Raw genomic sequence first — 25,301 nt, forward strand, 5'->3', positions numbered from 1 at the left:
GATCAAGCAATCCTGCAGCCTGCTTCTGCTTTTTCACCCTGGCTAAGCAGATTGGCAAGATTTTTTATTGCTGTATTTAGGACATTTGCATCCCTCTTTTCTTCCAACATGGAATTCAAGGTGGCATACATAGAATTCCTGTGCCATTTCCCATCCAGGCGCTGACTAGACCCAGATCCCCCATAGCTTTGGCGAAGTGGCTACATCTTGTGACCCATAAGCATTTAAAATTTGCCAGGCACCAAGCACATTTTGCACTTAGCTATTGGCCACTTGCGACCAAGTGAAGATGCTCAGGTCCCAGGATGGCGTGTGATATCTTCATCATCTGGAGGTGCGTGTCGAGGGATCCTTGGATCTTGACTGTTTTCACACACTAGCGACACAACCTGTAGAATTCTTTCTGTTATATTTTAATCTGCACAATCAGAATGAATTTCAGGCACCCAAAAGTCACACTGAAAAATACGACTTTTGAGTTCACTGGCCCGAAAATGGCAACTAGACATTCCATTTTGGCGACTGTAACCCTGGTTTAATGAGCCCTATGGCGCCTAGCTTATATATCTGGGTTTCTAGCACTGTGACCCAGTGGTAGCCAGTGGTGAGGGATGAAGGGAGTAGTTTGAAAAGAAATCTGGAGAGCACCAGGTTGGGGAAGACTGCTAACACTCCCCAGACTTTATGTACTATGAACATTTTGGACAATTGTCAGCAATGCTTACCTTATTACTCCCTTGTGTACATGCATGAGCACAAGCGTATACAAACATATTACAAGCATATTTTTAAAGAAGGGAAATTGAGTCTGCAGCTGTCAGATAAAAAGCATGCGTGGGCAATGGTCTTGTGTTAACTTAGCTTGCCAGTGTTGACTTCAAAGGCAATAGGGGCTTTGGTATTATTGTAAGTCTTAAAAAGTAATCTTATAAAGTGCAGATCTGCCTGCCAAGTAGCTGTGCTAAAGAGGCCAAGAGTGCATAATATATTGTCAGGCCTATGATGAAGAATGAACAAATTGGAGAGAGACAGAAGCCTACTGAAAAATGCTGCATGTGAATAAAATTTTGTGCATAAAACTGATTTTAAAAATAGCATGCTACTGACTCAGCTCACTGTCTGATTAAGACGCTTGCCTTAAAAAAAAAAAAAACTCCCTCGCAAAACGGTGGAGCCTTTTAAATTCTGTTTCCTTCATATCATAATTAAAATTCATCTGGCATAGGTTTCATTCAACACAAGAGCTTGATCTTCAAGGCTCTGCTGCAGGAATGGGGAACCCGTGACCCTCCAAATCTTGCTCATCCCTGGCCGTTGGCCATGCTGGCTGGGGCTGATGGGAGTTCAACAATGTAGGTCCCCTCCAGTGCTTTGCAGTCCCTTCAAACACAAATGCTAGGAGCAAACATTGAGGTTTGAGGGGACAGAATGAAGGAGACATTTGGTGAATAAAGGGGACGTTTCATGTTCCAGATGGAAACATGAACAATTTGAGAGCTGTGAGCAGCTGTGTTTTTTCACTTTCGCCTCCTCTTTTCTCTCATCTAGCAACTTGTTTTCTTCTGCCAGGTGTCCATTTAGCTTGTGGAATTGTGTGGCTTTTCCCTTTGCTTGAAGTACCTTCGCTTAGCTCTCACAATTTCTCTCATTCTCAAGGCTTTTTATGATGGGAGACAGCTGTATGTCTCCATTTTAGTCGGGTAATTTCCTTGATCATAACTCTTCCTTGACTTTCTCCATAGGTGGTTGAGTAGTGGAGACATAGTTAAAGCGGTCCATCTAGTTTGCACCAGGGCTTTCAGGACAGATGCAATTGAAGTAATCTGTTTAACTACTGGATAATAGTTTTTTAGTTTTGCATGTCACAGACACAAAATACACCGATCCAAGGCCCTTAATTGTGTGCTTTCTCTGTGAGAGGTCCAGAGGGGTGGCCACAGGAGAACAGGCCTTTTCTGCAATGGTTCCTCATTTGTAGAATGTTCTTCCCAGAAAGGTTCACTAGACGCTTTCATTATATATCTTTAATCACCAGGCAAAAACCTTCTTCTTAAACCGGGCCTTTGGCTAATTAAGTCTATGGCCTTTTCAACTGTCTGTGGAGGTATTGTTAATGTTCGTCATTATGATACGTATTTTTGTGTTTTTATATTGTAAACTGGCCTGTGAATTGGGATGAAGGCAGTGTTGACTTTGATGCTGTTGGTGCTAATACTCATTATGGTTAGTGATGATGAGAAGAAGAAGAAGAAGAGTTTGGATTTGATATTTGCTGCTTTTGACCTTTAAAGCCCTTCACAGCCTAGGACCCTCGTACCTACGAGACCGCCTCTCCACGGAGAGCCTCAAGGTCCATAAAAAGCAACACCCTAGTGGTCCCGGGCCCTAAGGAAGTTAGATTGGCTTCAACCAGAGCCATGGCCTTTTCAACTCTGGCTCCGGCCTGGTGGAACTCTCTGCCTCATGAGACCAGGGCCCTGCAGGATCTGATTTGTTTCCGCAGGGCCTGTAAGACGGAGTTGTTCCGCCTGGCCTTTGGCTTGGAGCCAATTTGATTCCCTCCCTCTCTTTCTTTTTTCCTTTCCTTCTCCTCCTACGATGAGGCTATATTTTAATATTTTAATGTTGTATTTTAATTTTGTTTTTAAGTTGTAATCATTCAACTTGTTTTTATTATTGCTTGTAAGCCGCTCTGGCTGGGGAGGTATTATTATTATTATTATTATTATTATTATTATTATTATTATAATATCCCACTTTAACAAAGGAGTCTCAAAGCGGCTAACAATCTCCTTTCCATTCCTCCCCCACAACAAACACTCTGTGAGGTGAATGAGGCTGAGAGACTTCAGAGAAGTGTGATTAGCCCAAGGTCACCCAGCAGCTGTATGTGGAGGAGCGGGGAAGCGAACCCAGTTCACCAGATTACGAGTCCACCGCTCTTAACCACTACACCACGCTAGCTCTCCAGGAGAGAGGAGGGAATTTGGACAAGAAGGCAGTGCTTTGTTGCACATTCACAGTTACAGTCCTAACCATGGTTAATATGCCAGTAAACTTTTTGTGTACCTTGGGCCTGAGGGTGTGACAGTGGCCTCATTTTTATCTTGGAAATATTGGCAAAGTTTCTGTTCAGTAAAAAGAGGCATTTTTCGGAAAAGGCAGCAAATTCACTTGTGTATTTCCCACGTAAAGAATTTCAGTAAACCATGTCCATTAGGATTGCTATTTAAAAGTCTGACACCTATGGGTATTCAGCAAGATGGAAACACCATGCCTCACAGTAAAGGTACTTACATACCGGAGTCATTATTATTTCAACTGTTTCCATTTTTGCAGTTCCCACAGGTGCCTCTTAAATAGGTTGTTGATTGTGCTTGGACACGATGTTTCCACTTTAAAGATTTCATGTTTAAATACCACTTAGGTCAATAGCCAGCTTTCCACTGCATCTGGTCATTGGGTTAATTTTTGTTGGTTATAAAAGATTTGCTTTTCTAAAAGGAAAGTATTAATTACAGATGAATCCCAATAGACAGTAGTAGCCAAATTTAGGTTTTTACACTCTTTAGACCGGCCGCCTCAACTGAATTGCTGTTCTCCTCCCCCCACCTTACCTAGAACTGAAACTTAGGCAAAATGATCTGCTTTAATGCTTTGAAAAGATGCAATACGCAAAATGAAAATAAGTGTTCTTTGAGAGTCAAAACATGCACAGTGGAATTTTCAAAAGTCATCATTTGTTGAGGCTGTGAGCTCCTGAGGCCTGGAGGCTTAACAGACTTGATAATTGCACACTGGGGTCTTGTCTCTCCATCTTGGGAGAGAGAAGTGTTTGAATAGTACCTCTGCCTGCCTTGTGAAGTGCTTGATGATTCACCATTGTAATACCAGGGTCCTGACACGAGTGCTAGACAGAAATGTGTGCCACTAGATTAGGGTCAGAATTTCTGACTTCATAGCAGATGCTGCAACCAGCACCTGTGCAATGTAGGCTAAGAATTCATAACGCCAAGATTCAAGCTGGGATCCTCTTAGGCTGTGAACCACTGGCTTCCCCTCTCTGAGGCTATGGAGGCTATAGAAGCCGCGCTGTCCTGCCTGCCCATTCATGCTTCCAGGTCCAGGTTCTGTGTTAATAGGCTCTAGTCTTTCTGTGGCTTCTTGGCCTTGCCCCATGTGGAGAAGCTTGTCAGTCTACCTTCCTGCTCCTCCTCTCCTTGCTTGTCAGCATTATCCTTTGGAGCAGCATTGCCTACATCCTCAGTCCAGCTCCCATCTTTTAGATGGGATCTATGTCCCAGACCTCAGCCTCTGACTGGTTTTGCTGCAGGATTCCCTCCTCTTCTGGATCTCCCCCAGTTTTTCTGTCCAACCCTTGTCCCGCTGCTGTTATGACTTGCAGTTCAGCTTCCCCATTTTGGCCTGTTTACGCCCTAGCGTAGGTGATGACCCTCCACATTCTGTTGGACTACAACACCCATCATCCCTATGCTGGCTGGGGCTGATGGAAGTTGAAACTAAGAAATATCTAGAGGATTACAGGTTCCTCACTCCTGAACTTAGTGGTTGCACGTGCATGTGGTCCCCTGTCCCCTGAAAGACACCCGATTAGACAGTTAAAATGGAAATATTCAGCTCTCGCCGTGGTGCCCTCCTCATTGCACTCTTTGCTTTTCTCCCCAGGATGTTGCGCTTCCGCCTTCTCCCTGCCGCAGCAGGTTTAGCTGCCATTTCTAGACGTCACTATGGAACAGCGCATTCCCTCCACGGCCGGCGTAGGCTCATGATGGTGGCTTTTGTAGGGACAACAGCTGTAACAGCAAGTGCTGGACTTCTTTGGAAAAGGTAAGTGCTTTGAACTGCCATTGCAGCTCTCTTTGACTTTCAAAACTAAACTTCAGGCTGTTGCTTTGATAACAAATTACTGTTTGTAGTGGCCATTAAGCTGATTTTGAACAAATCTTGCTCCTTGATTGCGCAGTGCAGCTGCCATTCTTTTTGCTCTGTTTGAGCTGACAAAGAAAGGAGCAGGTCCAGTAGCTACCAGGGTTGTGTTCCACATCCCTTCAATTACCACCCTTTCCAAGCTGGCTGTATGGTGTGCTTTTTTTTTTTTTAAAGAGCTATTTTATCTAATGAACACAAAAGCAGCATGCATAGTTCAAAAGCTTTGAAGAAGATATATTTCAGAGTTGATAACTTTTTTAAAAATGCATCAAGACTGGCCATCTGTTGCCAGACTACCTGTGTAATAAGCAATCTTATTAGCACTGGCGAAGGAAGAGGAGTGCAGGGGGAGCGCACCGCCTCCGGCAGCGCAATCCTGGTGGGGTGCCATCGCGGCTGCCCCCCTGCCTGCGCTGGGTGCCACGCCCCCAGGACATGACCACGCCCCCGGGGCGCACACCAGCCCCACCCCCGCCTGCTCTCCGCCCCCTGGTGCTGGAGCATGAATCTCCGCCACTGCTTATTAGTTAGCTGCATAAAGGAGAGAAGTCACAACTGCAACACTATTGCATACTTCTCCATTTTTGTGTGACAAAGAAAAGGTATAGGAGGCTTGTCCCATGTGCAGAATGGCACTGATAATATGGGCTACATATCTGAAGTGCTAATCTTTCAGTCACTTCTTTATGTCCAGTGTATTTTCGTCATTGAGTTGGGCAAGCCAAAGGAAACTCTTGTCAAATATGCTTGAATGGTTTTAAGGGCATTTTCTTATCCTCTTGTATAGTATTCTGAAACCATTTGAAGCAGCATGTTGGCTCTGACCTGCATAGTGGCTAAGTACAGTTGCTGGTTTTTCTTGGAAATAGCTCCTTCTGTAACTTGACTGGGAAGCAATTTGCTTATTGTTAATGCCACAGAGACATCTTTGAGCCAAATATGCTTCCCTGCCTGCAGAGATACTACCTAGTCCCAGTTTCCAACTTGGAGAAGAGTTGTGGAAGAAATGATATCTCTGGCAGTGGAAGGGGAAGATGTGGCCCTTTATTTGAGGTTGGGAAAGGACTAAGGTGCTATTTCACTGCCCCTCACTTTCTCTTTGCTGTAATCCACTTGGAAAAATCACTTCCCAAATTTATCATATTTAAACACACCTCTTACCCTGGTCAAAAAAACCAGTTTCATTTCATTATTTTGGAAGGCTCTGGGTTCAATCCTAAGCACGTACAGTGGTACCTCTGGTTAAGAACTTAATTCGTTCTGGAGGTCCGTTCTTAACCTGAAACTGTTCTTAACCTGAGGTACCACTTTAGCTAATGGGGCCTCCCGCTGCAGCTTCGACACTGCTGCACAATTTCTGTTCTCATCCTGAAGCAAAGTTCTTAACCCAAGGTACTATTTCTGGGTTAGTGGAGTCTGTAACCTGAAGCGTCTGTAACCCGAGGTACTACTGTATACACAGAAGGAAGCCTTGCTCGGTTCAGTGGGATTTCCTAACTATGCTTAGGATTGCAGACTCAGGGACCTTGGATTTTGATTCTAAGGGAAGGGATTCCACAGTTGAGCAGCCAATACGAAATCTCTTGTGGTCCTGATTCGTGTTAACATTAAGAGGACCTTCCTTGTCTATGTTAGGGGTCATGATAGGACCGAGGCAGATCTAATAGAAATGGGAATAAAGAAAAAGGAATCCTCAAGCACTTGTTTAAACACCTGAAGGTAAAGTCAGAAGCCTCTCAAGGTTATGTAAACTTTCGGAGGGGGATCCCTCTAATTGGGAACAGTAACTAATTCAAAGTGAGGCTTTGTATAAATATTCTATCAGGGAAGTTCACCCACTGCAGAGGCAATATAACACAGTGCTTGTTTTCCTTCAATTAGTTAAGCAAATATGCTTTCATTGGTATATGAATCCTTGCTGTGCTACAAAACTGCAACCTCCTCAGGGGTGGGAGGATAGTGGTTTTGCTTCTTTTTTTCCCCAAAACTTCCCTTGCATTGCACAGACTGTGATGATATGTGACACTAATAAGGAGTGTGTGGCTTCCAATATTCCAGTTAACCTTGAGTAGTCTATTTCTAGAGCTGTGGCACTTAATCAAGAGTTCAATGAGAAGGCCCATTATAGTAATCCTTGTCCACTGCAGGGGGCCCATCCCTTTGTGCCTGAAGATGAATTGGCTTTGTGGGCTTTTCTACAACAACTCTAATGGCTTCTTGGGGGGAAACACTTCTTTTAACTACCTTGGTGTGGTGTGTATTTCTTCCTTCCTCTTGGTTTCCCAGGGATTAGTATTGCTTGTGAATCTGGATCAGAAAGTGTGTTCACAATAGAAATTAACTTCAGCTGCATGGGCATCCTCACGCATCAACATTTGTGCTCTCTAACTAATCCCAAGGGTAAAGCACAGTACAGGTGCCTGGCTTTGTGATTTCAAAACTTGTTGCCAAAGACCCATTTGCAAATTAACTGTGCCATGGATCTTCTGTAAAAAATACATGGATTCAGCTTTTAAAATCTGCATGAGCAGACTGCATGGCTACTCAGGAAATACTACATCTAGTCTTTTCACCCAAATCCTCAACATGCTACCTAATCATTTTCAATAGTCTTTACTGCTACCTTACAAGTTAGGGCACTATTATGAACTCTGTGTTCTTATGGTGGGGCACGCAGGCTGAGGCTTAGAGTGCAGTGGTCTTCCGTAAGCACATAGCACAAGTGAGACGTGAGCCAGGGACTTTCTCCAATGTGGAGCACATTCTCTTTGCGACTGTATGCTGGTTGTAGTGTTACTGTTGCAATTCACCTTAAGTCAGGCCGTGATCTTCCAGCTGGAAGACCAAAGGCACTGTTGGATCCTGGTCCTGTGCTGGAACCCATAGGAGAAAGCAGGAAGGGTGCTGGACCACGGACAGCTCCGAGTGAGCAGCTGGCTGCAACAAAGGTTGAGACCGGGCTGAGGCCTTTCATACCTCTGTCTCCAGCCTGCTTCCCGTCAAGAGAACTTCAGAGCCTCAAAGGGCCAGCCCTCTGGCCCTGAAGATGGGCACTCCTCCTTTTTTTCACAGCTTCCAGTGCTGCCAGAGTGGTGGTGCGTTTTGGGAGTTATCTGGTCCTTCTGACTCAGGGGAATATGTCTGTGAGAATCCAGGTTCTGGCCGTATGAGCCCAGGTGGTCTGGTAGGTTCCTATCCAACTGCCTCAGATGCAATGGACCCGCTATCTTCCACAGTCAGCTCTTTGCTCTGACCCAGACCCAGCTCCCCACCTGGGGCCTCTGCAGCCCCTGACTCTCTGTCCAGATCACACAGAGCATTGGTGAGGAACTTCAGGCCTGGGGGTTGAATGCCTCTCTGTCTTCCCAGAACTCTTCCCAGGCCGCATCCCTCATTGGCCCTGCTTCATACAGTGATTGTTTTCTCCTGGGTGGACTGTGTCCTTGGAGTCAGATAATGCCTTTTTTTGTCTGGTTGGAGGGTGGAAAGCTCTGTGTGTGTGTGTGTGTGTGTGTGTGCGCGCGCGTGTGTGCGCGTGTGCGCGCGCGCATTGAAACAAGCCTACTATACAAAGGTAAAACTTACATTTGTTGCCCCATTTTTGCTTTTAGCCTCACCCACTCCTGGCATGTGGCCCTTGGAAGGTTGCCCAGAAAGAAATGTAGCCCTGTGGCTGAAAAACATTCCTCTCCCCGGCATAGAAAGATTGGGCATGGTTTTCTATGCAGTGCTTGAGTCAAAAGTCTTTTCTGCACCAGTTTGAACAATGATGCTTTCCCAGTTGTAGCTTAACAAGGTTTTCTAGGAGGGGAAGCTGTGGGACAGGAGCTTGGCAAGGCTAAAGTTAAGATGTGATGCTTTTAGAAGTTCTTCCCAGACAGCTTTCTGCCTAGACAATTGTCGTTTCAGTGGTAAAGGTGCCTAGTCATTACCAGCTGCAAATACAGAGTCTGTTGATGGGCAACAGAAGTTGCTGACAAAATGCCACTTGCAGTTCTTAACCCATCTAGGGAAAACATTTCTAACATTCTGGTTGGCTGAAATGGGAGTTGTCTTTCATGAATGGAAATACATCTGTAGAGGTTACATGATGCAGTTTCACAGCGGACTCCCCCCCCCCCCCTTAAGGTTTCATAATGGCAATAGAAGTAACCTAGGAACATGGATATTGAGAGATCTACTTTTACAAGCTATATGAGGCTGAGGTGAGAGCAATTAAACTTTACAGTGGAGGGCAATTTTTTCTATAAATGGAAATTAAGGCTCTTGAACATTGACAGGCATACTAATCTTGCATTTAGCTTGTTCATTGCTAGAAGGCATTTATCCTTGCCTCAGTTCCATGTCTACGGCTGCAGTTTTTCTTCAATTCCCTAGCTTCTCCCCATCTCCAATACTACAGGGCTGGAAGAAGGCTTCATTAAGTGCTAGGGCTTCTTGAGATTTTCAAGCAGTGACTAAGGAAAGCTTGTTCTCTGTGGGCTAGATTTTCTGTAACACATTCACTCCTCCAAGCCTTGTTTTGAATATGAATGCATATGTTGCATGCCCGGTAGGCATCTGCCTGACAGTTGTGTTCTTCTTAGTGAACAGCATGGTCCTAAAAACATAGGGAGGCATTTGGTGGACATATAGTTGGATGTTGTAGTTGATCGTGACTGCTCAGAATATGTCCACCATACACTTTATTAGCAGCCTTTTAAAGCCATTCTCAATAGCCCACAAACATTTCTGACTTTCCCAGCCATGTGTACACTTGGGGTGTGTAGATGACCTGAGAGCACCCTGGAAGTGAGTCCTGCTCATCACAAGTGACCCAGGCCAGTGGCTATTTGCAAGCCTGGGTCATAGGCACTTATCTTCCCTTCAAAAGCTGCTGTGTGTGAGCTGGTCCCTCGTATGGTTATTTTCCAGATACAGTTGATGGTTGTCTCTAGTTTAGTAATATTGTTCTGTGCCTGCAGAATCCTGTCCAATTTACTTGCCCTGAGCTAGTAATGTGGAGCTTCCTCAGAGTTGCTACAAGTATAAACTTTGAGTAAATATTCTTTCTCTTCCCCCAAATTAAATAGAAAACTGACAAGACTAAAGAATCTGTATAGGTGGTTCAAGTGTTGGTGTATAGGTTCTTCCTGAGTTCAAAGAGGATTGGAGGACATCCCAAAGTCTAAAGTCCTAAAGCTGTGTTAGTAACTTAGCTTCCCTTATTTCTGTTGAATAGCTGAGGGCAAGAGACTAACTCATACATTGGCAAAGGAAAATAAAAAGTCATCTCACCGTGTGCCACAATTGCATCTGACTCAACAGATAGGAATTGCTTGTCAGGCAGAGGGATTTTATTAGGCGCATTTGAATATTTATGGCTGTGCATGCTTTAATGACTCATTCGGAAATCAGTAGCATAATTGGTGTTTTATTATTAGAATGAAGTATGCTTTGAGGTGTAGTAATTGTGCCACGCCAGTTTCTTCACCTGAAGCAAGGAAACTGTTGCAAGTAATTCTAAGATGAAAATGTCCATGCCCCATGTATTAGTGGCAAATGAATTTTCTTTGAACTCCAAACTCAGGAACTTAAACATCGTTTTTAATTCTGTCTGTTGGTTTTTCTAGAGCAGCACGGGCACCCTCTGGTGGATAACATGGGAAACAACTTCTAAACTGGTGGCTGTTGGTAAATCCTGTTTAGGGAGCCACAATCATGCTAAGAAACTCAGTGGTCCTAAATGTACCACTCCAGAAGGCTTAATGCTACATAATGCATCTCTTTGGATCAAACCTGGAGATTTGCTCATGAAATCAATTAATCCCAATTTTCCTTTTTGATCTCCTTCCTTACCTGTATCTTCCAACCCAGAGGAGTTTTCCTCTTGCCTCAACTCAGCCTGCTGCTTTTGCTGTTGTGAATTGTGAGGATAAAGTCAAGCTTGTTGCACTCTGACCTGTCGGGAAATATGCTTATGATCTTGGCTTGCTAAAGACATTCCACTATGAATTGGCTGGCACTGTGTCCCTTTGAAGCCTGTGTGGCAAATACGTCTTCTGCCTATTAAAAGTAAACAGTATGCTGCTGCCAGTTGCCAAGGGAAGCTGGAAGCAGAGTGATTGAAAGGCTCGTAAACAAAAACTCCAGATTGATCAAAGCATAACAAATATGCGAGAGCTACAATCAAACAGTTGCACACCCCTACGATGCATTGATTTCAGTAAATCTTGAGTATTTGCAACTCATTTTAGCATTGGCGTCCAATTGTTGTGCATTCTGCAGATGGCTGGCATCTATCTCAGCTGCGTTGCCTCCGAACATCTGCATGCAGCCTCCAGGAAACTGGTTAATTTGTTTCTTTGGTGGCTTTATTAGATTTTTATTACGCATCTGGGGAGTTGAATTTATAGGCTTTTTCGAAGTAAGGATCCCTATATTGCTCTTATCTGTACAGTTCTTAAAATTATAACGTCTGCTTGCAACACATGCGCAAGCATAGCATGATTTACATCTGGTCCACTAGCGGGCATCAGTAGCATCTGTTTTTCCAAAACAATTGGCCATCTACTTCTGCCTGCATTTAATTGTGTTGTCCTGTGGCTTGTGTGTCTGGCCTTGTGAGGTTAATTGTATTTGTCCAGAATAATCCAGGAATTAACCTATAACTATATCATGAGTAACTGCACGGCTTTTGCAGACACTTTCCTTGCCTGGCTATGTGTGAGGATAACATACAGCGAGGACAGTGATAAACTTGTAGTGAAAAGTTATCAATAACATTGGTTTGGTGTGGGTGCAATGTACCTGCTCTTTGAACTGTGTAGCTAGGGGAACAGGATATTATGAGATTCTCCCCCTCTTCCCTTCTAATGCATGGTTTCTCCCCCCCCCCTTTTTGTTTTTGGTTTTAAGGGGACACCTGCACTAACCAAAATGTGAAAACCTCCTTCAAACTGTAGTTTCAAGTTACCTATGAGAAGAATTAACACCAATACATATATACTATGATTTAGTGTCAAAAGGGAGACAGGAAGAAAATTCCTATGTTGAGGGGAGTAAAAGAAGAAGAAAATCCATCTGTTGGAGGAAAGAAAGGAACTCTCACAACATCCTCTCCTGGTTCTGGCTAAGAGATGGTGACTGTTACATCTGACTGGGTCTTAGTCTGAATGATTTTCATAGTAGAGCAGAAGGTTTAGTAAATATTCTCTCTGTTTGGAAAATCTGACTCTTCTCCACCTCCATTCCTCCTCCTCCTAGAAAATACCACTGTCCTTCCTCTTTAACTGAGGCATTTTCCATCTCTATTTCTGCTACAACAGCCCATCAGTTTATGCCAGATTTATGGCATATGGGTTTTCCTCCCCACAATATTTCTTGCATTTTTTTTCCTGTTTGGGAGGCAGGGAAAGCTTCCGTCACCATCATATTTTAAAGTCTTATGATTTGCATAGTGTAGATGTTTAAAACCAGTACTTCTGTGTTGGTATATGTCACAATTTGAGTGAGTGCGAGGGCTGAGCAAGCAGTTCCTACAATTCTCTACCATTTACTATTGCTGGGAGAAGCTGCTGATTTGAATAACATGATATTAGATAATGCTTTGCTTACCATTCATTGCAGGATGTTCCTCTTTCTGTCTTTGTCAAAGCAAATATGTTGTTATACTTGGGTGGTTTACATACTTCATTTCTCCAGTATTCGTGAAAATTTGCTCTCCCAAATTTTCACTTTTATAGAGTTCTTACAGGGTGGCAGTTTTGTGTGCAAGTTGAAATGCTTGGCAAATTTTTATATAAATTTTGCATGGCATTCTGTGAAGTTGTTGCATGATTACTTGAGACCCTGGGTCTGTCTAGTGGTCCAAATTGAGTGTTGTCTGGCAGCAGCTCTCCCAGATTTCCTGGCCCAGTCATACCTGGAGTTGCTGGGGATTGACCCAGAAGGCTGTATCAAAAGCAGGTGCTCTGTTACTGAAATTTGGCCCTTCCTCGTGGATGCAGTACTATATATTCCAACTGGTAGAAGTTTTATAAGGTATCAGCGGAAGTCTTACCCTGCCTTGCTACCAGGGATCCTTTTCATTGGCAATGCCGTGGACTGAACCTGAAATATTCTGCCTGCACATAATTGCTCTACTACTGATCTTTTGTCCCTCTCATGACCAGGCGATGAACTCTGCTATTCTTTCTCCTTCACCCCACAAGCTCAGATCTTTTTATTATTATTAGATATTGGTCTGTGTTTCAGAATCTCCATCTTAGCTACGACTTACTCTTTTTTATATACAGAAAGTGGACTGATGAGGAACCACTGCTCCATAGGTGAAATGCAGTTTTCCAAGCCTTCCTGTTTAGTCCTTTATATATATATTTTTCCTCTGCACCCTCCTCACGTGCTTTTGCCTGCCTGACATGTGTCTTACTTTCCTGGATAGAAGTGTTGGAATTCTAGCCCGTCTCAGAGGTATGTGCCTATCTGTTCAGGCACCGGCTGAATTCCTTAGACCTCCCTCCGGCGACTCCCGGCAGGATAAAACATACGCGAGGTCCGTTCCGGCGATTTTCCTCAGGCTGTGAGGAAAACACACCAACTGCTCCTCTCTCCCCTTTGGTGTCCCCAGGGAGGGGAAAGAAGCAGACAGAAATCTATTTACATCTTTTATTCCTGTCTTTTACTTCAGTACAGAGAAAACATGTCTGCACTCATCAGCAGTTAGAAAAAACTCCACCTCCACCCATGTACATCCTGTACAGGTCATATGACAAACCCACTGAGCTAACATCCGGTGCTCAGTACAGAATGGACTGCCCCTTTGTTCCCATGGCAACAGTCACAAACTTCCTGTTTGGCTTTCCAGCCACAAGCAGCAGTCTTGGCTGCTATAGCCTTTGCTTGCTGCCGCATTGCTGCTTTAGAATAACATACTCCCCCCAAAGTATCAATGCGTGCTGCGAGCAAAGCGTCATCCAGAGAAGAAAACAAACAGTTGTTATACTTATAACATTCCCCTGTTGTTTCAGTTCCACCCTTGGAACTACCCTCCACTGGTTTTACCAATGTACCTCTCTGGTTGTGTGACTTCCAAGGAATGAGTGCTTCTGCATTACCTTGGTTAGCAACTCTCTGTTGTGCCTTTGTCTCTGACTCAGACACAGCTTCAATTTGACCTTGGTCGTTTACAACAGCAACACATAAGTTAGCAAACTCTTGTGAATACCTCTTGGGTGGTACACCCTTCGTTGCTCTCTCAGACCTACGTAAGAGGTGCTGCTCTCCTTTACTTTCTGGTTCAGCCTCTGAACTTTCTGGAGAACCAGTACTAAGCTTAATCAGTGGTTTATCCTCCTCTTCTGAGGGTCTAGTCATTATCTGAGATTTCCTCTCAATGACTGTGACAACTGAGCTGTCTGAGCTATCGCTGTCATCATCAGTACTACTGAACTCAATAAGATCAAACTCATCATCATCATCATCAGAATCATCATCACCCGTGGGAAATGTGTGAACAATCACTCTCTCCTGTTCAGGAGCACTCTCTAGAAATTTTGTGAGAATCACCTGACCAGATTCAGACAAAATTACTCTGTAGAGACCCTTTTCATAACCCACAAAAATGCCTCTGGCATTCTTTACTCCACCTGGAGCTTCTGTCCTCACATGAGACCCAAAAACCTTGAAATGGGCAACAGAAGGTTTTCTGTGGAACAGTTTCTCAAAAGGAGAACATCCCAACTCTTTTGAAAACTTTCTCAACCACGTGTAACAGAATGACATTAGTGACTCAGCCCAGTACTCATGTGGCAGATGTGAACTTAGCAATTGCGCATGCATTCCCTTTTGCAATTCTTTGTTCACCCTAACACAAACACATTTGTTCCAAGCTTCTTCAGAACTAGCAATTTTGTGTCTAATCCCTTTCTTCTTCAGGAACCTCTGGAACTCCTGTAAAAGAAAAATTGGCTTCTCATCTGTGCAAAGACAATCTATGTCAGCATCATGCATATTTTTAACCTTGTCACAAAACTCTTTAAACCTTTCTAAGGCTTCTTTCGGTCTCTCCAAAAGATAAATCCAGACAAAACCTGTAAAAGAATCAACACATATTAGGTAATACTTTGCATTGCCTCTAGAAGGCGCTAGAGGACCAATCACATCAGCATACACCCGCTGAAATGCCTTGTCAACCCTCGAGGTGACCTGCTTGGTGTTCTTCTTGGCTACACCTGTAAAAGAGATCATGTTAGAATCACAAGAATTACAATTCATGTAATCACTTTGATCAAAAGTCAGCAAATACAGTCCATCTTTCTCTTTGGCAGAAAGATACAGCTCTCCATCTTTGTAGATCTCGCAGTTCTGATCATCATAGGACAGTTTTAGTCCCTTCTTGGCGATCTGCGAAACGCTGAGCAGATTATACTTCAACTCTGGAACCAAATAAACATTGTCTATAGTCAAGTTCAGACTTTTAAGATACACAGTCCCAATTCCGGTCGTTTCCAGCTTTTGACCGTTGGCTAGTTGCACAGCGAAGCTTTGCTTCTCAAACGTAGAAAATAGTCCTCTGTGTCCTGTCATGTGAACTGTGGCTCCAGTGTCTAGGACAAAGAAGTTTCCCACCTCTGGTGTGGCTTTTAGCGACATCAAGGCCTTTGCAGTCTTTGCCTTTGGCTTGGTGTGACCTTTGTCTGACGCCTCAGACTTTGCGGAGCTCGCCTTAGCTCCTCTGTTCTTACGTGGCTTCTTGCAGTACCGCTGAAGATGCCCAGTCTGGTCACAATTGTAGCATCGGACAACGTTTAAAGCTACAGCGTCTCCTCCAGTAGCAACAGCAGTGGGGGCGTTAGAACTCCGTTCTTTGCTCCCCTTGTCCTTGACTTCCAGGGCGGAAAGTCTGTCATGTTCATTCAGCACGACGGCAAAGACCCTCTCCGAAGTCAGTTCATTCGCTGGGAGGGACCCCAGCTGACTGGCAACTGTTTTGTAAGTCCGATTCAGGCTGTTGATCACCATGAAGCAAAACACTTCCTCATCCAGACGGAAATTGCGTTCCACCATCTGTTGACGCAGAAATTTCATTTCCGTCAGGTGCGCTTGAACATCTCCATCAGGCGCAAGCCTCAGGTTGGTCAGCTTCTCAAAATACAGCAACGCTGAAGAACCTGCATCTCTCTGATGTGTCCTTCTCAGCGTGTCCCAAACATCTTTCGCGTGGTCTAAATCTTGTATGTGGATCAACTCGGAGTCTGACATGCACAGAATTATAGCAGTTCTGGCCTTCACATCCTGTGACTCCCAAGCACGCGTTGGTGCTGCTGGAATGGGGTTCTCAATCACCCCAAACAGTCTCTGATTCTGCAGCAGGGCCTTCATCTTAATAGACCAGGATGCATAATTGTCACTGGTCAGGAGGTCTGGAGTAGGCAGGCCTCCCCCCTTCTTGGCATCCATTTTGAGTCCTTGCACTGACTCTCAAACACAAGCCTCTAAAATCCAATAGCTGGCTTGTTTACACTCTGTGCCACCTGGCAGCTCTCAACGCTGGCTGCGTTGGAAATATCCAAGAGCTCTTCAGACTCTGAAGACAAAACATTCCATTTTAACTTTCACTTCTCCTCTCTGAGGCATGGCCTTCGTTGCTAAGCAACAGCATTCCTTTTCCTTGGACAGGAAAAACCACAGGAATGTTTGGAATGCGGTTTCTCTTTTGACCGGAGCTGTGTTCCCAAACGTTCCTCCCTCGAAGCAGAGAATGAATCAATCTGCATTCACTCTTCTAAGCCCGAAAAACTCATACCTGGGCTCCGTAGCTTGGCTTTCAGATTCCTCTGGTCAGCTTCTGGCTGCAGAGAATCAGCCTTCTCACCTCAGGCTTCCATGGAGGCCACTTCTTGATGCAGAGGTCGATGAAAACAGCAACCGGCGTCTGCTACCACTGTTGGAATTCTAGCCCGTCTCAGAGGTATGTGCCTATCTGTTCAGGCACCGGCTGAATTCCTTAGACGTCCCTCCGGCGACTCCCGGCAGGATAAAACATATGCAAGGTCCGTTCCGGCGATTTTCCTCAGGCTGTGAGGAAAACACACCAACTGCTCCTCTCTCCCCTTTGGTGTCCCCAGGGAGGGGAAAGAAGCAGACAGAAATCTATTTACATCTTTTATTCCTGTCTTTTACTTCAGTACAGAGAAAACATGTCTGCACTCATCAGCAGTTAGAAAAAACTCCACCTCCACCCATGTACATCCTGTACAGGTCATATGACAAACCCACTGAGCTAACATCCGGTGCTCAGTACAGAATGGACTGCCCCTTTGTTCCCATGGCAACAGTCACAAACTTCCTGTTTGGCTTTCCAGCCACAAGCAGCAGTCTTGGCTGCTATAGCCTTTGCTTGCTGCCGCATTGCTGCTTTAGAATAACAAGAAGAGGGTGTTCCTGGTGTGTGTGGCCTCCGGCTTTAGTATGACTGGAATGTAGCTAAACATACAAAGGTAGGAGTTCCAGCAGTTGTTTTGCTCATCCTGGCCCTGCCCATCCCTGACACACAGCTCCTGGAAAGTTGCCCGCAAGAGAGTGCAGACCTCGGGCTGGAAAAAGTTCCCCACGCCTTCATTTTAGTAATCACACTGTTGCATTGCATTAATCCCACTATTGTAGAGTTGGGCAAAATATGGCCCTAGGCACTTATGCAGCCCTCTGCCTAATTTCAACAGGGATCAGTTCAGACTGATCCACCTCTCCTTGTACTGGGTGAGAAGGAAGAGAGAAGGAGGGAAGGAGGAAGAGAAGGAAGCGATAGAAAGAAACATGGGGCTCCCAACAGATTACCCTTAGGGGAATGTGACCCATTACAGAAAAATGTGTGTGTCTTTCCCAACACACTGTTGGGTACTCTTGTGACCTAGGCTCTCCCCTTGAAAATCCGAATGTACTTTGAGAGAGGCAAGGAGGAAATCCCTAGGCTGCCTGTGACTTTCAGTCAAACAGACTTGGGCAAATTTGTTTACGGTCTTGCTCTGACATCGCTAATTATTGTGTAGGTGTGTGAGCAAGGCTCTTCAGTGCAACTGCACAGGCATTTAAGGCAGTGGCATAATTGCATAATTTAACATGCCGTGTTAAAAGCAAGGTTGTTTTTGTGCATCCAGGTGGTGACTAATGAGCTGTGTGGCACTGTTGTACATTTGCAAGTAGGAGATGAATCTAGATTGGGAAGAAACAGAAAATCCTGCTATAGTACTTGAAAGTCAACTGGGGTTCTGCTGCTTCTGCCTTACTTTAGGAAGTGTGTTCCTATAGGCAAGGGACACACTTCCTCTTCTTGTTTACTGTCCTAAGTTTTAACTCCTTTACTTTGAAATCCTGCAGATTGATTCACTGGTCAGAGCTGTCACATATATATAACTGGTTCACTGTGAATTTGGTGTTACTTGTGTGGACCTTGGGCTGATGTGGTCCCATTCCTCCTGTGCTCTTATTCTTTTATTTTTGTTTGTTTGTGCTACATCTTAGTGAGCAAACAATGGCTTGCGCTTGCCTTCCGAGCCAGACTTCGAAACCATGATTTGAATGTGGTTTCCTATTCTGTTTTGGGTGGACAAAAGCAAACCAGATTTTGCCAGATGTAGTGTCACCTTTTGGTTTGAGCAAGATAGGTGCAGCATTTAGGGAACAACAGAGCATATAAGCCAAAGGCTTACTCAGGTAAGAGTAAACCTTGGTTTGCCATTGTATGTGTACCAACCCAGTTATACAGGCAGGTGGGTAAAACAGGTTTTCAGGTTTTAATCCTGTATGATAAGTTTTGATTCTGGGCAACGTAGGTTAAAGTTGCTTAGAAGGACAGGACTTAACCAACTAACCTGTTCTGTCACCACAAGGCTTTCCACTTGCACAACAGAACTTTTCTTTTCCTCCTCTCGCTGTGCGGGCCTGAGCTCTTCCTAAAACTGCTCTGGGGGGTTGTTGGAACCCTAGAACATGTTTAGGGGGTGCAGAGGGGAGGAGGGGGGAGTTTTTTTGTACAAGCATAAGTCCTTGTGCTGATGGAGCAAGAATACTGCCCCAATTTCCACTTGTTTGCTTTGTGCATGGAAAAGAGTCCTTATAATAGAATTCTGTATCACCTCCAGATCTCATAGGAAGGTACGCTGTGACACCCCTTGGAAGGAAAAATTCGCACAGCAAGTTTTTGGTACCTCACAGAAGAAATTAGGGACTGAAACTCATCATTTTAAGTATTTAGTTGCTGTACAAGAACTTAAATCCACAAACTAAAAACAACATATTAATGGTGAATAGGTGGTTCTCATCTTCATCCTCAAAGTACAGGTTTTAAAGTTATTAGGTGGCACACCAGTTTGCAATTCTAATTCCACAATTGCTAATGAAATCCGTTCTATATAATTCTGTAATGCTATGTTAGTGCTCATAGTCCAAACGTGTACCTCATAAAAAGTCAATGCCAATGGTAGCTGATGAGCTTTGAAAATGTAGGTTTGCAAACTGTGGACAGCAGAGCAGAGGTAACAGCATAATGATTGTTTTCTGGGGATAATATTGTGGTTCAAAGTGAGTAAAGGATGGTTTTATTGCTCAAATTAACTAGCTAAGCTTTTAACTTCCTGGTATATGTACTTTAGACTCATCATCAGCTAGCTCTGTATTAGCATGTCTTCGTCAGCAGGAAACAGTTTAAAAATGCCTAATGAGCAGAAGGGCTACTGCACATTTGACAGTTTTATATGGTACAGTGTAAGGGAATTTCCATTCCCAGTAACATGATACAGATATAAATCTTTTGGGAAATGCCATATTCTGAGCATATATCTCTGAAAATCCAGCATACTTGGCAATGTGGCCTTGCCATCCCCATTTCATATAAATCATGTTTCAGTCATCTTCTATGCACACGGGCAGGAATTCAGTTACTTCATCCCCATCCCCTACATAGTTGTCTCTACTAGGAGTAGATTAGAAATATATTCCAGTTCCCACCTCAAGTGAATGGGCAATCCTAGTGAGGAGCAGGTGGGGGCTACTCAGGGATGTCCTCCAAATCTCTTGACACCAGTGAGTGGGCCTGGACAAGGGACTGGTGGTGGAAAGATGAATGCTAAGGAGTGCCTGTGGTCTCTATTTGGTAAGTGCTGTTGGGAAGAGAGTTTCAGAATTCAAGGGTCTTATTTAATACTGTAGACTTCTGTGTTCAGGGAAACTCTGTGGTCTCTTGGAAGCATCAGTAGGGAGATCAGTTTATTCCTGTTTCTTACTGATTCTTGCTTTTCAGGGCCAAATCCTCACAAAGCAACATACTGAGAGAAGTAGAAGAGTAGAACCTCAGGCAGAGTATGAAGCAGTGAGTGGATCTGGACCAAATTAGATCCCCAAAATGATTGTAGTAATGGTTTGAGCTTCCCTTTTAGTTATTGTGGGGCAAGAGAAAGATCAAATAGGAGCCCCACAGTGTCCCAAATGAACTAGGCGAGATTGTATGTGCATAGAAATTCTGATATGCCCTTGCATATATGGCATCTTGCAGGGTTTCTGTTGTACAAGAACATCAGAGATCTGCTAGATTAGAACAAAGGTTTGTGTAGTCCAGGTCCTGTTTCCTGCAGTGACCAGCCAGATGCCTCTGGGAACCTCAAAAGCACAATAGCCCAGCAACTGTTCTTTCCCATCAAACTGATATCCAGAGGTTCCTGGAGGCAGAGTATAGCCTTCATGCCTAGATTTGTACATCATCAGAGAATTCAGTAAGCAGAGGGCTTGCTGATGGCTGATCCAAGTGTTTTCAAAGGCAGTAAAGGATAGGAAAACAGATTGTGGTAGTGGGTTGTCCTCTTTTTCAATTCAAAATACTCATTTTCTCATTTTGGGCTATTGGACTAGGAGCTAAACTAAAAACACATATCGCTGGGCGGGAAAAGTTGGCCTACAAAGTAAACCTGGAGAGGAAATCATGGTGCACACTATATACTATTTGTATTTTAAAGCATTCCCTGGTGGTGGTAAATGTTCTCCAGAGGAGCTACACAGCCAGCTCTCATTTCTCAGAGCAAATTGTAGATTTTCACAATACTGTGACACTTTAGTGCTAAAACAGATATTGCCCAGTTGTGGATTTGACGTGTAGAATATCTCCCAAGAATACATATTAGAATTTTTTCCTCCATGCCAGCCTGAGTACAGCATTCTGCAGAAGACAAAACACAATTGAATAGCAACTTGTCCTTTTTATGAGCCCAAGTGACATGTAGTGAGTTTCCCTTGTGTTTTGCCTATTTGCAAGGCAATTGGGCCCCTAGTGCGGCTTTTTGAAACTGTCCTGGCAAGTGCAGCTCTGTTTGGATTTGAAGAATGAGCACTTTCCTCTCAGACACAGAGTTTTCATGTTTTAATGCACTAATGGGCTTTTATCACTTTGGTGCAAGGAAGAATTTACATCCTCTATCAGTCGGAAGCTGCGCCGTATTCCTATTTAAAACTCCTGGCACGGTTCCTAGGAGCCTCCATGATCACTTCACCATTTTCTGTAGATCTTTTTGAAAACTAAATTAAATTAAAGCCTCATTAAAAAAGAGTACAGAGGCCTGGCTGGTGATTGAATGCTCATTGTTCTTGTCCCGTTTTATGGGGATACCTATTAATGAACTTACCTTGGGGCTGATAGGAAGAGGTGGTTAAGAGAGTTGGTTGTGAACCAGATAGGCCTCCATTTGCATCTCACCTCTGCCTGAGCCTGAGTGAAATTGTCCTTAGATAAGCAAATATCTCTTAGCCTTCCACTGCAATATAGGGACAATAATTGCCATAATTTCTGATGCATAAGCTTTATGATCTGGTTGCAGTACTTTACCTTCCATTATTATTGTCACCAGTGGAAAAGACTGATAAAAATAGAGACTGTAGAAAGTACTATTATAGAGTCTCTCTGTGTTTCTGCTGATGTGATAACAAGCCAAACTCTGGAATACCCTGATCAAAACTGTGCAATAGCAAGTCTTCATGTCATTATTAAGGATGCCCAGTAGTGAAGTTGGATTCCAGAACAAGTGCTCTGGGTCATGTTTGCTGAAGCGACAATATGGCTGCATAAGTCATATTTTATAGGTAGTTAATAATGTGAGATGTATTGTAAAGCAGATTGAAGATTGATTATTCACTGCATAATGTTCCCAATGTTTTCAATTACAAGTTTGTTGGTTTTATAAGAGTATTAAAAATGTAGAGATAGCCACATATGTGGAATTACTCTTTTAACAGACTCATTCAGATAAGCTTCCCTCCCCATCCCCGACACACTAGATTCCTAAATAATTAATTTTCTTAAAATAGAGGTTCTCTCTTTTTGGTACTAACAGATGTGTGGGCAAATTCATGTAGGTGATTAACTGCATCATGCTGCATATGTTTGCACTGAGGTCCCGTTCAGTAGGTCTTACTCCCAGGAAACTGGATATAGGATTGCAGACTTAGGCTGCACATTCAGAACATGTTGGAATGTACTTCCAAGGAGATATGAATAGGATTTCACTGTAAATCTGGTTTTCCTATATTGCTTTGCCCAGCACCTTATGAGCCAATAACACTACTTCTCAGCAAAAGCTTCATAAATTTTTATGATTTACATTATTGTAGATGCTTTGCTGTTTTATCATTATAACCTAGGCGTATGTTAATTTGCATTCATAATGGTGACTTTGTTTAAAGGACGCTGGCAGCATTTCTCTACGATTTAATACTTCCCTAGTGTTCTACAGAGTGCTTTAATTTATTAGTGCTTTCAAGTCTGTCACATACACTACGTGTCAGAGGTTGATCAGCAGCTAGCATGAAGAGAAATGGGTGTATGGGTTTTTCCTCTCCTGAAGCAGATGTCCTAGTTTCCCCCCGGTCTTAAATCTGTTTAAAATTCATATATTTGCAATGAGGAAATATGTGTGCAGAGCTGGACTTGAGAGGCCATCACTCCTGGGAGACAGCCTTGTTCTTCATGGCTTCCTTGTGATTTCTCAGACTGAGAGTGCATGATCCCTCTGTTGCATTTTAATGGAAGCTTTGTGTGTGTGTGTGTGTGTGTGTGTGTGTGTGTGTGTGTGTGGCTATGTGTACATCTATACCCTAAAAATTGGAGTTGATTCTAGGTCAGACTTGAAAATCTAGCAACTTGCAAATATTTGTGAAAATAGCACAGTATATTGAGGAATGTCTCTCCTATTTAAAATCCCTATGCCCGTTTCTTACCTAGCCCTGTATTCTGCACCCTTAAATGACTCTGCCCATACAGTGGTGCCTCTGGATGTGAACGGGATCTGTTCCGGAGCCCTGTTCGCATCCTGAAGCGAATGCAACCCGCGTCTGCGTGGGTCACGATTCGCCATGTCTGCACATGTGCGTGACAACATTTTGAGCGTCTACGCATGCACAAGCGACGAAACCCGGAAGTAACACGTTCCGTTACTTCTGGGTCGCTGCGGAGCGCAACCCAAAAACACTCAACCCGAAGCTACTTTACCCCGAAGTATGACTGTATTCCCTTGCTATTGGTTGTCTATAGAGCTTCCTTCCTTCAAGAACACCACTGTGGCACCAAAAGACTCGCTCTTCCCATGAAGGTTTGGCTTTAAGGCTTTAAGCCCCCTCTCCCCAAAACTAAACTTGAATTCACAAATTTTTGCTCCTTTATTTTTTTTTCTTCTCTTTTCTGCCCCGTCCTACTTTCTGTTGAAATTTAGATTGAAAGCGCTTCTGGACAGGGACCTTTCTTGCTCATCTTACTCTACAAAGTGCCCTGTTTATTTAGTGTAATAAATGTCCTTTCTTGCTCCCCCAAAATATAGAAAGTTAGAGTTTCACAGGCATGCTCTTCAGCATAGACATGCATAGGATTGTGCTGCGAATGAGTGCTTAATTTTCCACCTCCTGATGGTATCAGGAATTGCGTTTGCAAAGCAGAGACTCCCTGTGCCATGCATTTGGGTTCCCGTCTCATAGCTTATGGCCAAGGAGCTTCAGTTACCATTATCATCAATCCTTTGCACTACAAGCTCTGTGGCTTCATAAAGGAAAGGAATGCAGCCCAGTTCATCACTTGTTGGGGATCAAAAATAAATCAACAGAGCGGAGGCTGAGCAGGTTGTTTGTTGTGAACGCTGCAGTTCTGAAGGCAAAACCAATTTTTATGATCCTTCCTTTATTGCTTTAACTGCTTGTTTATTTTGGGGCAGAGAAGTTAAAAGAATTTTCGGGCTTGTGTGTGAGAAGCATTTTCTGATCAATATTTTTCTGGTGAGAAAGCACTAGTGCCCTCTCCCTTTCATCATACAATAGAGCAGATGAGGAAGTGTGAAATTCACTTAATAATGTGGACTCAGTCAATATTCTGGAAAAAAAACCCCAGAAAAAAGTAATTTCAGTACAGTTTAGTTACTTGGGTTCGGTGGAGTCGAAAGAGAGACACTGCACTGCATTTCCCTTTAAAAAATGATTTTTGAAAAATCTTGACTTGTACAATATACAGCATTCATCTATTTATTGTACAATATACACTATCTGCTTTTCCCCTAGCAAAGGATATGGTATTTGGAAACTCCAAGAAAAGGAGGCAAGAGAAAGTTTATTACATCTAGCAACCTAATTCCATCATTCCCATGGAAGTCACAGTCAGGAAAATGCCCATTGTGTAGGCAGTTATAAAATATTGTTTCAATTGAATGAAAGAACTGCTCTGAAACTTATTCCACCACTTTTGAAGACATTCCGTGAGACTGTTGGATGCTGTTGGGAATATGCACCAGTATAATAGTTTCCATTCACTGGGGTCAGTAGAATTGTGTGTTTTCAATCATCGTGCCAGGGAGTTTTAAACTTATAGTGAGATTTATTTATTGCTTCTGACCTTGGAAGTTTTGTATGTGCCATTTAAGGTATACATGGTGAGTGGATATTGGGTGTAAAATGTTGGCATTGGGTGCTGCTGTTTTGGGGAAAAACCCTTAGGTTGCTTGTTAAGAAGTGACTTTTCAGTGATATTTATTTAGTCACTACATTGGATGCTGAGCCACTGCTTCATAAACCATGATTTGTAAAGCCTTAGTTGAATGCCATGCTTCTCCGTTCTCCCACCCTGTACCTACTTTGGCATGGAGATCTAGAACAAAGCTGGCATAGGAAGAGTGGAAGTCTGAGGAGCGCATAGCCGTGATACTCAGCTATAGCTTTATAAATCATGGTTTTTGAAGCCACAGGCTATTGTCTGAATGCAATCAACATCTTCTCCTTTAGTACTGGCACTGATCAGGTTATTATCTTTTAGGTCCACCTTGCACTAAGAAATTCTATTTAGCTTTTAAGGGTTG

The 25,301-nt window shown here is 43.5% G+C and overlaps 1 protein-coding gene across 1 annotated transcript in view; it reads left to right on the forward strand.

Moving 5' to 3' along the window:
• Positions 1–25,301, forward strand: part of MICU1 (mitochondrial calcium uptake 1) — a 134,254-nt gene that overhangs the window by 12,029 nt on the left and 96,924 nt on the right. Inside the window, exon 2 of the mRNA XM_081913160.1 lies at positions 4,687–4,848. Coding sequence (XP_081769286.1) covers positions 4,688–4,848 — 161 coding nt within the window. The 5' untranslated portion in view covers position 4,687. The remainder of the gene's footprint in view (positions 1–4,686; positions 4,849–25,301) is intronic.

This window comes from Podarcis melisellensis (genome assembly GCF_964234715.1).
Source record: "Podarcis melisellensis genome assembly, chromosome: 5".
NCBI lineage: Eukaryota > Metazoa > Chordata > Lepidosauria > Squamata > Lacertidae > Podarcis > Podarcis melisellensis.